The 13,130-nt window shown below is 32.5% G+C and overlaps 1 protein-coding gene and 1 pseudogene across 1 annotated transcript; one reads left to right on the forward strand and one right to left on the reverse strand.

Moving 5' to 3' along the window:
- The first annotated feature begins 3,298 nt into the window (after window positions 1–3,298).
- Window positions 3,299–5,280, forward strand: LOC126771205 (antifreeze protein Maxi-like). The gene is made up of 3 exons (XM_050490962.1): window positions 3,299–3,304; window positions 3,865–4,086; window positions 5,008–5,280. Exons 1-3 carry the CDS (start codon window positions 3,299–3,301, stop codon window positions 5,278–5,280), a joined length of 501 nt encoding a protein of 166 aa, XP_050346919.1.
- A 5,132-nt stretch (window positions 5,281–10,412) lies between these two features.
- On the reverse strand, window positions 10,413–12,665 carry LOC126771206 (uncharacterized; annotated as a pseudogene).
- Between the last annotated feature and the right edge of the window lie 465 nt (window positions 12,666–13,130).

The raw sequence follows: 13,130 nt of genomic DNA on the forward strand, positions 1-13,130 counted from the left end.
AACTTCTAGTTCAAGCACTTTCTAAAACAAGTGCCTTTCTAAACCTACGTATTACAACAATTTAATTTATCAACACCTATTGCAAGTTCGACTCACTAAAATCTATATACTTTTGTAGATTTTTTTTAATAGTACCTTAGGAAACAATAACTATTCCATACACTGCGCACCGTCAATGCGCGGCCAACCATGGGAACTAAGATGATATCGATCTCACTTATGCGTGTAATTACGCTAGCTCAAGCCTCGAATACCCTTCAAACCGAATCACAGCAATATATTCTACCGCAAAACAGCAGTACTTGGTATTGTTGTGTTCTGGTTTGAAGGGTGAGTGAGCCAGTGTAATTACAGGCACAAGGGACATAACATCTTAGTTGCCAAGGTTGGTGGCGCATTGGTGATGTAAGCGATGATTAACATTTCTTACAATGCCAGTGTCTATGGGTGTTGGTGACCACTTACCATCAGGTGGCCCATATGCTTGTCTGCCTTCCTATTCTATAAAAAAAATACAAAGTAATGCTGTGTGTCGGAAGAATACCTGATGATTGGGTTATATCTAGCAAGATTAGCTACGTTCAATAAAATTAGATTATGCTATGTATAAAATCTAGATATGCACATAAATATGTAGGTACCTAATGACTATTATGGTTGGCAGTGTCTAAAATAACAGTTTTGCGGTTTTTCTTATAAGGACTCTTACAATCTAAGGTCATATAATATATACAACCTTTTTGTTAGTAACTGTCAAAATCGGATTTACTCGTTATCTCGTTACTGGTTAACTTCGAATTTTTAAATAAGAATTCAAATTTAACTCAAGTAAGTACTTACATTGGTACCAATTTATGTACCTATATGTTTTTTGTGTAAGTTACTCATTTGTTTTGCGGTGATTATAAACTACTTACTATTATTAAGCATTTGTCAAATATGTTTCATTATTTCGCTGATACTGTAAAAGAGGTTTTAATAAATAGTTCTGTTGCAAAACTCTAAAATACTTTCAATATATTTAGCTATTAAATACTGACTTATACAAAAAAAATTGCGTATTTTTTATTATTTGTTCTAGCTTTATTGCAATTAATAATTTAGTTTTTGCAGAATGTCATTTAAATAAGAAAATGCAAAATGTGTACTATTTTTTTACAGAGGAAACTAACATTTGAGATACAGGCTTGGTCTAATTTAGACGTTAGTGATCATCGGATAATGTATTACATACGTGGATATTACTAGATAAGATTGCATCAATGTATTATAATTTATACTTTTGCAAATTAAAAAATAATATATTACAAGTATTATATATTCTGCTGTATTCAGTCTCGAAAAAGATCAATTAATTTAAACTATTTCGTTCTTCCATAAATAGCTTTAGGTTTAAAGAAATCAATAAGTTATGTGTACTGGTTATTACCGCTGTAACGTTTTAATTTTCCTTTGTTTCTTGATAAATAAATATTAAACCTTTTTTACTAAATCTAATATAGTATTTAAAAAAAAGATAATTTCTGCGTAAAAGATAATAATAAAAGACAATATATAATTTATGACAGAGTCGTACGCAATTCCTCTATATAATATAGGTATATATGTATATTTTATTATTAAAACTAATGAGTGATGATGATTAATAGTCAGAAAATGTTTGAAGAAAAAGTATCGAGGAATTTTTATAAATCCCGTAACCATTGTACAGTACCTACCTACCTAGAATATGCCTAGTTTTTGTTAAGTTATTGTTTAATAGGAATTGCGATATCAGAACAATATACAACACGATTAGGTTTATTGTCAGTTGATGTAATCTATACTAGAGAGAGGGCCTGTTCGCACTACATAGTACATAGAGTAATTTTCATGGACTTAATGACTAAAGCTAATATTCAATATTGTAATTTGCAAACATGTTTGTATGTACAAAATTCATGCATCTTACTAAGATTATAAAGTAAAGGACGAAGATCATGGGGAAATGAAATCAAATAAAAGTTTTTTTACACAAAATAGAAGCATTACACTTACTTATTGATAGTAAAATTAGAAACTATCACCGGTTCGGAAAAGGAATACTCTGACCTGAGAAGAAGGAGCATCCCACCTGCCTGTGAAGGTGTGAATATCCAGTCCGGTGGCCAGGTCTTCGACAATAGCATGTTACAAATAACAACAACAGCTCTTAATAAATATAGTAATGATCACTCATCAGATATTCTACCGCAAAACAACAGTACTTGGTATTGTTGTGTTCCGGTTTGAAGGGTGAGTGAGCCAGTGTAATTACAGGCACAAGGGATATAACATCTTAGTTCCCAAGGTTGGTGGCGCATTGGTGATGTAAGCGATGGTTAACATTTCTTACAATGCCAATGTCTAAGGGCGTTTGGTGACCATTTACCATCAGGTGGCCATATGGGCTCGTCCGCCTTCCTATTCTATAAAAAAAAAACATTAGTAAAAACGAGAAATTTAAAAGGATATCGGAAATTCATAAAAATAATAGTTCAAATCTGTTCAGAACAGTGAAATGAAATCCCTTAGCGAATAAAAAGTTGTAATTTTCCTTATTCGATAAATCAAACAATCATGCGCATACATAATATAATGCAATATTACGTAAAATACTCACGGCGCTTTTGTCGAAGCTTACAAATACGTATGTCTATAAATATATAAACATTATCTACTATCTATTAAGTGCAAGATTAATAAAACCGTATACAAAATAAAAAAAATCTTGTTTAAATTCTGCTGTTACGTGTTAAATGAAATAAGTTTGAAGTTAATCATTGTTAATTCTCTCGACATTCGAGACAAAAGTGACACGAACGTTCATAGGTAGATACAAAGGGATGCACTCACAAAAAGCCTTCAAAACACAGAATCGAATCAGAAGCTGTAGATTGATCAAAATTGGACCAAAACTTTTGAAAAAAGAAAGTATTACTTGTATTATAAAACTTTGAATAATCAATTAATGTTAAAATATGTTAAATAATTTCATTAATACGTTATCATGAATCTAAGCAGACGTCAGACGCACAAGAAATGTTTTTCATTAGTTAGATATGTCTATTCTGAATTGTTATCTCCCTACCATAATTACGGTCTAATATGAGTTCACCAGAGCCACAGGGACAATGGGTTGCGTCACGTTGTTGGCCGCGGAAGAGCTTCCGTTCTCTAGCTCGTCTCACGGCCCTCCCGCAGCCCCGAGTGGGGCGTCAGCTCTGCATATATAATAGAATGCCGACCCCTCAGCAGACAGATATCGCATAGCATCAACATGAAGGTAAACGTCAATACATTATCACCCCTTTACTTATAACATCCATTTTAATATAATGCACTAATAATATCAGCGTGTTTTCATGTTTTATATATTTATGAATATTATTGTTTAAAACAGTACGAATATATCTATATATATATATATATATATATATATATATATATATATATATATATATATATATATATTATATATATTATTATATTTTTTATTATATTATTATATTTTTATCGATATATATATATATTATTATATTTTTTTTAATTTAGATTGAATTGTTTTTATCTATTGTAAAAAGTATTGTTTCTTTCTTTGTACCTGTAATAATAAATGAAAAATAATATTACATTTTGACGTAAAAGTAATTTCCATAGAAAGTATTTTTATACGATTAAAAATTACGGTAAACCTGCTTATTTACATCAAAATAACGCTTGTTAGCGTATGTATATTTTACTTTATTTTGTCAACATCTAAAATTGGTGTAATTATTTGAAAAAAAACACAACTGATTCAATGATAATTGTCCCAACAGGTATTTGTTTGTTTGTTGGCGCTAGCCGTGGCCGTCCAAGCCGGCTACATCGGCGGTGGAAGCAGTGGTGGCTGGTCCAGTGGTGGTGGAGGCGGATACGGCGGCGGCGGTGGCTTTGGAGGAGGTCACGGAGGGGGTGGTGGATACGGCGGCGGCGGTGGCTTTGGAGGTGGTCACGGAGGGGGTGGTGGCTTTGGAGGTGGCCACGGAGGTGGTGGCGGAGGTGGCTTCGGAGGTAGTGGTGGCCGTAAGTATTGTTTTTATTATAAATTTTAATTACAAACTTTAAAAAGGTTATAATATCTATATATATAAAAATCTCTATAACATATTTCCATTTTTCAACATATTTTGCAACTTATTCTATTATTACAAATGCATCGACTTTAGCGTTTTTTTTTTGTTTGCAGAAGTCATAAAGGTTATCAAAGTGATAAGCACCGGTGGAGGCGGCGGCGGTTACGGTAAGCTTTATCAGTGGCTTTAACAGTTTAGAAAGGACGTTATTTTAGTTACATGATTCACAGTTTATTGCAACTGTTGAAAGGCTAGATACTTAATCGCAAATAATTTTACAAAATACGAAAGAGGAACCTATTTCCGTGCACTGCCGTACATTACAAGAGGTCAAAAGACCAGACACGAGGGTCATCCATTCACTAGATGCCTCAACGAAATTATAAATTTCGTAATCATGACAAAGCTACAACGAACAGATGAGCGCTATGGACGTCATTTTGTCGCAGTTAATGTCATAACAGCTTTTAATTCTGAATATTATTACGATAAATAAATGTACTTAGTAAATTTTGGCATCGGGAGCTACTTACCTCCTTGTTAACGCCAAGTAATATCGGGGATTAAATAGTAACTTAAATTAAAGAAGTTCTATCCACTGTACGCAAGTATAACTCAATTGATAGTTTTGTAATTATTGTTCCACAGTATATACACAAAATAGCGAATAACTAGACAGCGCGATTCAGAAATGCGATATATTGAATGAGCGCCATCTATCACTCCTTATCCTCCTCCCAAAAATCTTCTGGGAGTGAAAATCATCTTAAAACATTTGAAACTTGTATTTAGTAGTAGTTACTTGATATTACTGTTACTTACTTGATATTTAGTATATAGACTGTTATAATAGTTCTGTATAATCTTTCAGGCGGAGGTGGTAGCGGCGGTGGCTGGAAATCCGGCGGCGGCGGCGGTGGATGGTCGAGTGGTGGAGGCGGTGGCTGGAAATCCGGCGGCGGCGGTGGCAGCGGATGGTCGAGTGGTGGAGGCGGTGGCTGGAAATCTGGCGGCGGTAGCAGTGGTTGGTCCAGCGGTGGAGGCGGCGGCGGCGGCTGGAAACTCGGCGGCGGCGGCGGCGGCGGTGGTGGCTGGTGGTGATCCCTCAAATAAAGAATGTCAATATACCAGTACCTCATATTAAAAAATCTTTTATTTTTTTCAATATGTACCTGCATACTAAACAAGTATTAAGTTTTTAATACGAAATATTAAATAAAGTTTTCTCTTTATATCTTTAAATCAGTAATATCCTTAGAATGATAATAATTTATTATTTAATAACCACTTAATAACATATACTTATTATAAAAAGATCTTGCCAAGTAACTTTTAATTTTTTAGATTACTAGAATATTTTCTATACATAATGATACATTTTGACAAAGATATAAATATAATTAATATAAGTATTATAAATATTGTTGAAGCCTAAGTGTATCTAAAAATTGACAAACAAACATTTGAAATGAAATATGAAAGAAAACATAAACAAAAATAAATTGTACTTTTTAAAAACGCAACTCAAATTTAATTTCAATATCAAAAAAATTAACTAACTAACTAAATAAATTATTTAGCTAACTAAAATAACTGAGTAATTGGTACTTACAATAAGTAATTCTTTTAACCCATTTATAAAATTAAATTTTATTAAAAATAATAAATTATTATAAAACTATTATTTTCAGACTGCTCAGTTGATCTATAGAATAATAAGACATTATCATAGACATACAATACATATTCTTAGGTATTTAATTTCGGATTTCGAATTTCGGAATTGCAGTTGTTTCGACTCTGCGGGACAATAAATCAATGAAAAAACTACATATTAAAAAACATTCTAAATTTATTTTTTGTGATTAAATTCACTGTTAAATTGTGCTATATGAAATAATAAATAGATTTATTTATTTATTAGTTACGTAATAACATTGCGCAAGCTAAATGGGATAAGTACTTCGAAGAAAAAAAAGACTAGCATACGTCCACGGTTGTCTTTTGAACATCAATCACTATGTGATATAATATATTTATGTAATTTGTCTATTTATTAAATGATAGATATGGAATAGCTTATTTTTGGTCTTTTATTAAGACCATCTTCCTATCTTTAAATTAAAATAAAACAAAGTGTGTGTGAGATATCATCGAAATTTTTCATAGAAAATGTCCAATTTTCTTCGCATAAATCAGACTGAATTTGACCGATGGCATAGGTTATGATGGTTTTAAGTGCTGCTGTGGTTTGTGGGTTATTCAAAGATCTGTGACTTAAGAAAACCCAACAAGAAAATGAGAATCTATCTCAAGATAACCATGCCCTCAACTCGCTCGTGCAGAATAGCCAATGTGGAATGAGCTGCGTGTCACATTAGGTTTCCACATAGATTTCTATGTTAACCTCTTGACTCAGAATGTAATAATAATATAAATTCATGAAGTATGTTAAATAATGTTGTCGTAAAGAAATTATAAAAAAGAGATCGAATAAATAAAAATAACATATTTACATAGGTTATGAATGATAAAAACTGGAAAATCCTATTATCTTCAGGATTTTAATGCAATATAAGGTTCCATCATGCTATAGCATAAATAAACATCACTGAGAAACTGTATTTAGGGACAAAATCGTCGTACTTACGCGTAAAAACACACGCCGGCAATTTCTTCTTGCTATCACTTTAACATGAAATAATACGACAATGCACCATTGTGTAACCTTCGATATGATATAAGGATTGTTTCTCGGCCTTTTCACTGGATTAGAATCGTTTTCAAACACAAAAGTAAGCGAAAATTGAACAAAAACACAACGAACGCATCAACTGTCAAGTTTGTTTCGCTACTTAAGTAGTGAAACATAAGTATAAGTTATACTTATGGAAAGTAAAATATATATGTAAGAAAACCGTTTCTAAATATGTACGACGTGATTTTATAAGCTTTACTTTACACGATTAGTGAATTAATGCAAGTAATAAATAGTCTGTATATCATTTTGAAATGAGCTGATTAAGAGCCCTTTAATTTGATACTCCACACGGCATATTTCAAATATATATATATTTTTAAATACAGTGCTATAATGACCTGACGTCACATAGCCTATGTTACTAGCGGACTATGTTGATTAGTTTATAAGTTATGCTGGAACAGAGTTCAAATAATGTAAAAATAATAATAAAGATAATGTTGTACAAAAACTTAGATACCCTTAATCCTAAGTGACAACAAATTGGTCGTATTGAGTCTAGTTGCCATACATTTTTTGAAGGCGCTTGACGAGAGTTTAATTTGTACTTGTTTCAACGACGGAACCGGGGGGAACATGGGGGTAGTACACCAACCCCACAGGGTGTAGGTTGAATGCTCTGACGAGGCATCTTGCGCTTCATGATTATCTTAATATCATCTTCATGAACGCCGGCAGGATTATTTTCAAGGAGGTGCATCTGCATATTGCCTTTGCACTATTAGATAACTCATAATAATACAGTATATATTAAAAGGGAATATATATAAATAATTATATATATAATAAAGCAAATAATTAATTTAGTACCTTCAGCGTTCACAGGAAAATTACAGATATTCATTGTACGAATACATACAAAAGCTGTTAAACAAATTTAAATAACAATAAAGACGCCTGAAGTTTTTATTTAAGCAATAACCTTTATTAAAAAAAAAACTTGATATTGTGTAATTTCTTTCATGGCGATTGGCAGGGAGATACTGATGCACCCCGTTGCACTCACCTCCCGACGTCTACGGGCCATAATCATCTCTCTTATCATACTAATATTACAAGTAAGTTTTTTCTTTTATTTGAAACTTTTATATTATTTCAGAAACTATAAGTATAAGGTCATAGACTAAGTATTTTTATTATGGTTATATTTTTATTGTAATAAGACAAAACCTTGACTTAAAGGTTTAATATCACTACTAATATCACTTTAATTTAAAACATAGTCTTCGAAGCGAATAAAGTCTGCGCTCTCTATTTGATCTACGTAAATTTGATTCCTCATCTGTTGAATGAGGGTGACCTACTGTAGTTGGTTGCTCTTCTGTAGATTTATAAGCTTCACTTTCATGTGAAGAAGAATCAGTAGAATCGGATGTATTATCTTCCCTTGCTGAATGATTTTCTACATCACTCAGTATTTCATTGGAAAATAAATTATTTTGAGTGAATATATCAATTTCTCCATTATTTTGACCCAAAGTGCTAAATTGCGATTTGACACGGTAATTTCTCTACCATCTGACAAACGAAACACATGATATCATTTCATGTTTATCTGACACGTGAAACCTCTTCAACTAGCGGTTGATATTTACTGGCGAGATTGAATCTTCGCATAAGAGCATGATCTGAATGAATTGACCAGCTCGGCACAGATACACCATTTGCTGATCTTCTAGTGTGCATAAACATTCTTTTATGCGGCGTGCAATTTGTAGCAGTACAAAGAAGAGAGCGAATTGAATGTAATGCTTGAGGCAGGGCGAATTCCCAATTCTGAATAGACATGTTCTTCGAGCGTAATGCTAGTTGTACCGCTTTCCATACAGTAGCGTTAAGGCGTTCTACTTGACCATTCCCTTGAGGATTGTATGGCGTAGTTCGATTCGTGGCAATACGACGATTACATAGGAATTCTTTTAAATCGGAAGACATGAATGCTTTACCACGATCAGAATGTATAAAACATGGCATACCAAAAATGAGAAAAATTTCATTTAGATGTTTAATAACATTTTTGCAGAAATATCGGCACAAGGAAAAGCAAACGGGAAACACGAATATTCATCAATTAGAGTCAGTATATAGTCGTTTTTCGTATTACTCGGAGATGGTCCTTTAAAGTCTAAACTTAATCTTTTAAATGGAGCTGTTGCTTTAAGTTAAGACTGGGAATAGGACTTCGTCCATAATTAGGCTTTATTTCTGAACAAACACGACAAGATCTTGTTATGCTTCTAATGTCCTCAATATGATAAATTCTTTGTTTTAATCCAGTGAGCCATTCTTGTAATGCCAGGATGACATAAAGCTTAATTAAAGAAATTAATTTCGTATGTAATTGACTTGAGGAACATATGCGTGATAAAGCATCTGCAATTTCATTTTCTTTACCAGGCCTGTAAATTATGTCGTACTTAAATGGTGCTAATTCTAAACGCCATCTCTGTATTTTCTCGTTTTTAATTTTATTTGTCAATTTATTATTAAACATAAATGATACAGATCTTTGATCAGTTATTAATCGATAAGGTTTTACAATTAGATAATGTCCCCATTTTTTTAAAGCTTTTACAATCGCATAAGCTTCTTTTTCAATGGCTGAATGATTTTGTTCTGTTAATTTAGTGTTTTAGAAAAGAAAGCGACAGGTCGACCATCTTGAGATAAAACAGCAGCAATAGAATGATCAGAGTCTGTCTCGACAATTAAAGGAAGATATTATTTATCAATTGATATTTTATTAATCAATTGCATACAAAGCTGATTTCATGATGTCTGATTTAAGTGATTGAAATCTTTATATTAAATCTTCAGAGAATGGAAATATTTTATTATGAGATATAGCGTGAATTCTTTTAGAGAAATTAGGTATCCAACGACTGTAGTGTGCAAACATACCAACGATTCTACGTAGAGACGATAAGTCTTTTGTTGGCGTTAAGGACGTCAGAGATCGAAGACGATCTGCATCGTGTCTTATAAATAATAAATATTTTAGGCTATAATATTAAAGACCAAGATAGTTTGAGAGAACTTACTTTTATCTTTTTTAATAGTGAGGCCTTTCTATTAGTACTTTCTAGCTGCAGCTAAAAAAAATCTAAATTCTTATCGTGGTCATTTTGTGTTTTACCGCAAATAGTATGTCATCTAAACAGGCAAATGTATCTTTGAGTTTTTCTTCTTTTATTACCCAGTCAATGGTTCTTTGAAAGCTGGAGACACACTATTAGTAACTGCAAGTATAATACGTCGGACGAATTGATACAGATTTCCTTCTGCTTCGAATGCTGTGTATTGTCTTCCTTTAGCTAGTATCGGAACTTGGTGATAAGCACTTTGCAAGTCTATTATGCTAAAAATAAAATACTTCGATATTTGAGAAATCATTTCTTCTATATTTTAAAACGAGTATGCATCCAATTGTGTTTATTTATTTATTGTTTGTGAAAAGTCTATAACAAGACGTTTTTTGTATGATTTTCATTTTTTGTTATTAAGACCTGAGCTCATCAAGGCGAAGTACTCTCTTCAATTATACCATCAGCTAAAAGCTTTCGAATTTCTTTAAAAATAAAATGTTTATTATCTTGACTAAATCGGCGAGATTTAATTGCTATTGGCTTGCATTCGAGAGATATATTTGCAAATAAAGGAACTTCAGAGATTGATGCTTTTGCATTACAAACATTTATCGGTTGTTTAGGTACACCAAATGAAACTCTAGAAAAGAATGTTTTTCCTGTATATCGTGACCTATTATTAAATCAGCACATAGGTTTTTTACAATAAGTAAATTGAAACCTTCATAATCGTGATCTCTTATTCTACCTGGTACAGTAATTTCTCCCTCAACTACTGATTTGAAATCAGTTGATGCCATTGAAATACTTTTATTACTAGACCGACTTTTCAAACCGCAACGTTTAAAGAAATTCTCATCCATAAAGCTAACTGAGCTCCCAGTATCGATTAGAGCGTGTGCTCTTATTCCTTTTATGTAGACAGTCAGAGTTGCTTTGCTTAATGAGCTTGGAGAAGCAGTTATTATGCATGCGGACGATTGACTTTGCTCAGTTGTTGCCGCATTACTATATCTTTTACTGCGACAAACATTAGCGAACCTTTTTTTCACACATTTGGCAAATTACATCAAGTGCTGGACAATTTTTACGAAGATGAACGCGATCACCACAGAAAAACCACTTCCGTTTAAAATCAGTTACTCTTTTATTACTATTTGTACTGTCATATTCAGATGTTTTTGTCGTACAAGAGTAATAGCTTTAAGATTATTATTTTGAATAGCATTTACGCTGATATTATACTTTTGTGAACTAACTTCAGCTACTTCTAGAGACGATGCTTGATTGTACGCTTCATCGAGTGATAAGTCTAAATTTTCAAGTAGGCGTTGCTTTATTTTATTGGACTTAATTCCGGATATAAATGCGTAATCGTCACGTAATCTTTTAAATTTGTTTCTGCAACAACGTTTTTAATATCATATTATTTCGCTAATTGTTTTAAAGCTTGTAAATAGTTGTCTAAAAAAAGGAATTTATAATTAATCTCGTGCTTGAAGGTGAAGGAAAACATTGTGAGGAAACCTGCATGCGTCTAATTTAATTGAAATTTTGCCACATGTGAATTCTACCAACCCGCATTGGAGCAGCGTGGTGGAATAAGCTCCAAACCTTCTCCTCAAAAGGGAGAGGACGCCTTAGCCCAGCAGTGGAACATTAACAGGCTGTTACTGTAAATAATTGTCTATCGACTTCAATTTGCTGTTTTCTCGTAGCTAGAGTGTTTGGCAAAAATATATTTTTTGGTTTTTAAATAGTTTATCCAATATGGCCAGTGTTGTTTCATATGTAGAACATTCGCTTATGTATGTAAATTTATTTGATGCAACATGGTTAATTATTAAATCCAATTTTTATGAGAAGCGAGTACCTTTTCAGTCGTGTAAAGTAAATCAGAAGACGATAAAAAGCTTTCAAATGATTCTTTTCCAATGTTCCCAATGTTTCGCTGTGGAACTTTCGGATCGACATCTAAACGATCAGGTCCTAAATATTTCAGTTCAGTTTATTCATTTTATAAATACATTAAATAATTATGTGGAATAAATTGTAATAAGACAAAAACTTGACTTGAAGGTTTAATATCACTACATTTATTATCTATATCTCAAAAAAGATGTATCTTTTTAATACGCTGACGTAGTCTGAGAAAATTGTCGGTCCAGGCACTTTTGAAGCAAGTGTTTCCAAAACTGTAATTGTTTTGCAATCATTTAATAATAAATATGATAAAAAATAACTTTGTATGAAATTTTTTGTGAACCATGGTGCCCCAGTTGTTAGAAAACGAGAATCTTAACCGATGATTCCGAGTGCAAGTCCGGGCAAGCACCATTGAATTTTCATGTTATTAATTTGTGTATATAATTCATCTCGTACTCAGCGGTGAAAGACATCGTGAGGATAGCTGCCCGCATTGAAGAAGCGTGGTGGAGAAAGCGCCAAACCTTCTCCTCAAAAAGGAGAGGGAACTTTAACTCAGCATTGGGGCATTTTCAAGTTTTACTCTATTCAGCTTTACCTTTTTAAGATTTGTATGTTTCCAAAATATTTACAGAAAAGTCAAACCAAATTCAACAAAACAAACGTCAAGAAATTAGTTCTTTTTAAAAAATGATGAGGTCTTAATTTATTTTAAGAAGAAAATTATTATTCGATTTCATTATTTACACCTTGCATTTTGTAAAAAGCTAATTTAATGAAAGATCATTCCTCATTAATTCTGCTTTTATATTCAGTACCTAGTCATTAAGTCATAAATAAATTCATCTAATGGTCTAAAAGTTCGCCATAATTGTATGATAATTTGCAAAAATTGAGCCAGTACGTTGTAGGAGTATTCACACATCCCATCGGCTTTATTAGCGTCCCGCGTCAAAGTTTTTGTATAGATATCGTTGCGGATATTTCGGTATATCATTGAAGATAATAATGTAATTCTGATTTAAAATATCTTTGATATAAATACAGCCAAATTTTTTGAAAGTGCAGCTGCGCCAACATACCGCAAAGCTAAACAGCAAAAGAGAAACATTTCTCTTACTGGAGCCTTGTGTGCAGTACTTTTGTGTATCTTACCAATTTTTAATATAATTTCTGCATGGACCAGCAAATTTCAATTAAATAAAAGTATAAAATAAATAA

The sequence above is a fragment of the Nymphalis io genome, chromosome 10 (genome assembly GCF_905147045.1).
Source record: "Nymphalis io chromosome 10, ilAglIoxx1.1, whole genome shotgun sequence".
Classification (NCBI taxonomy): Eukaryota; Metazoa; Arthropoda; class Insecta; order Lepidoptera; family Nymphalidae; genus Nymphalis; species Nymphalis io.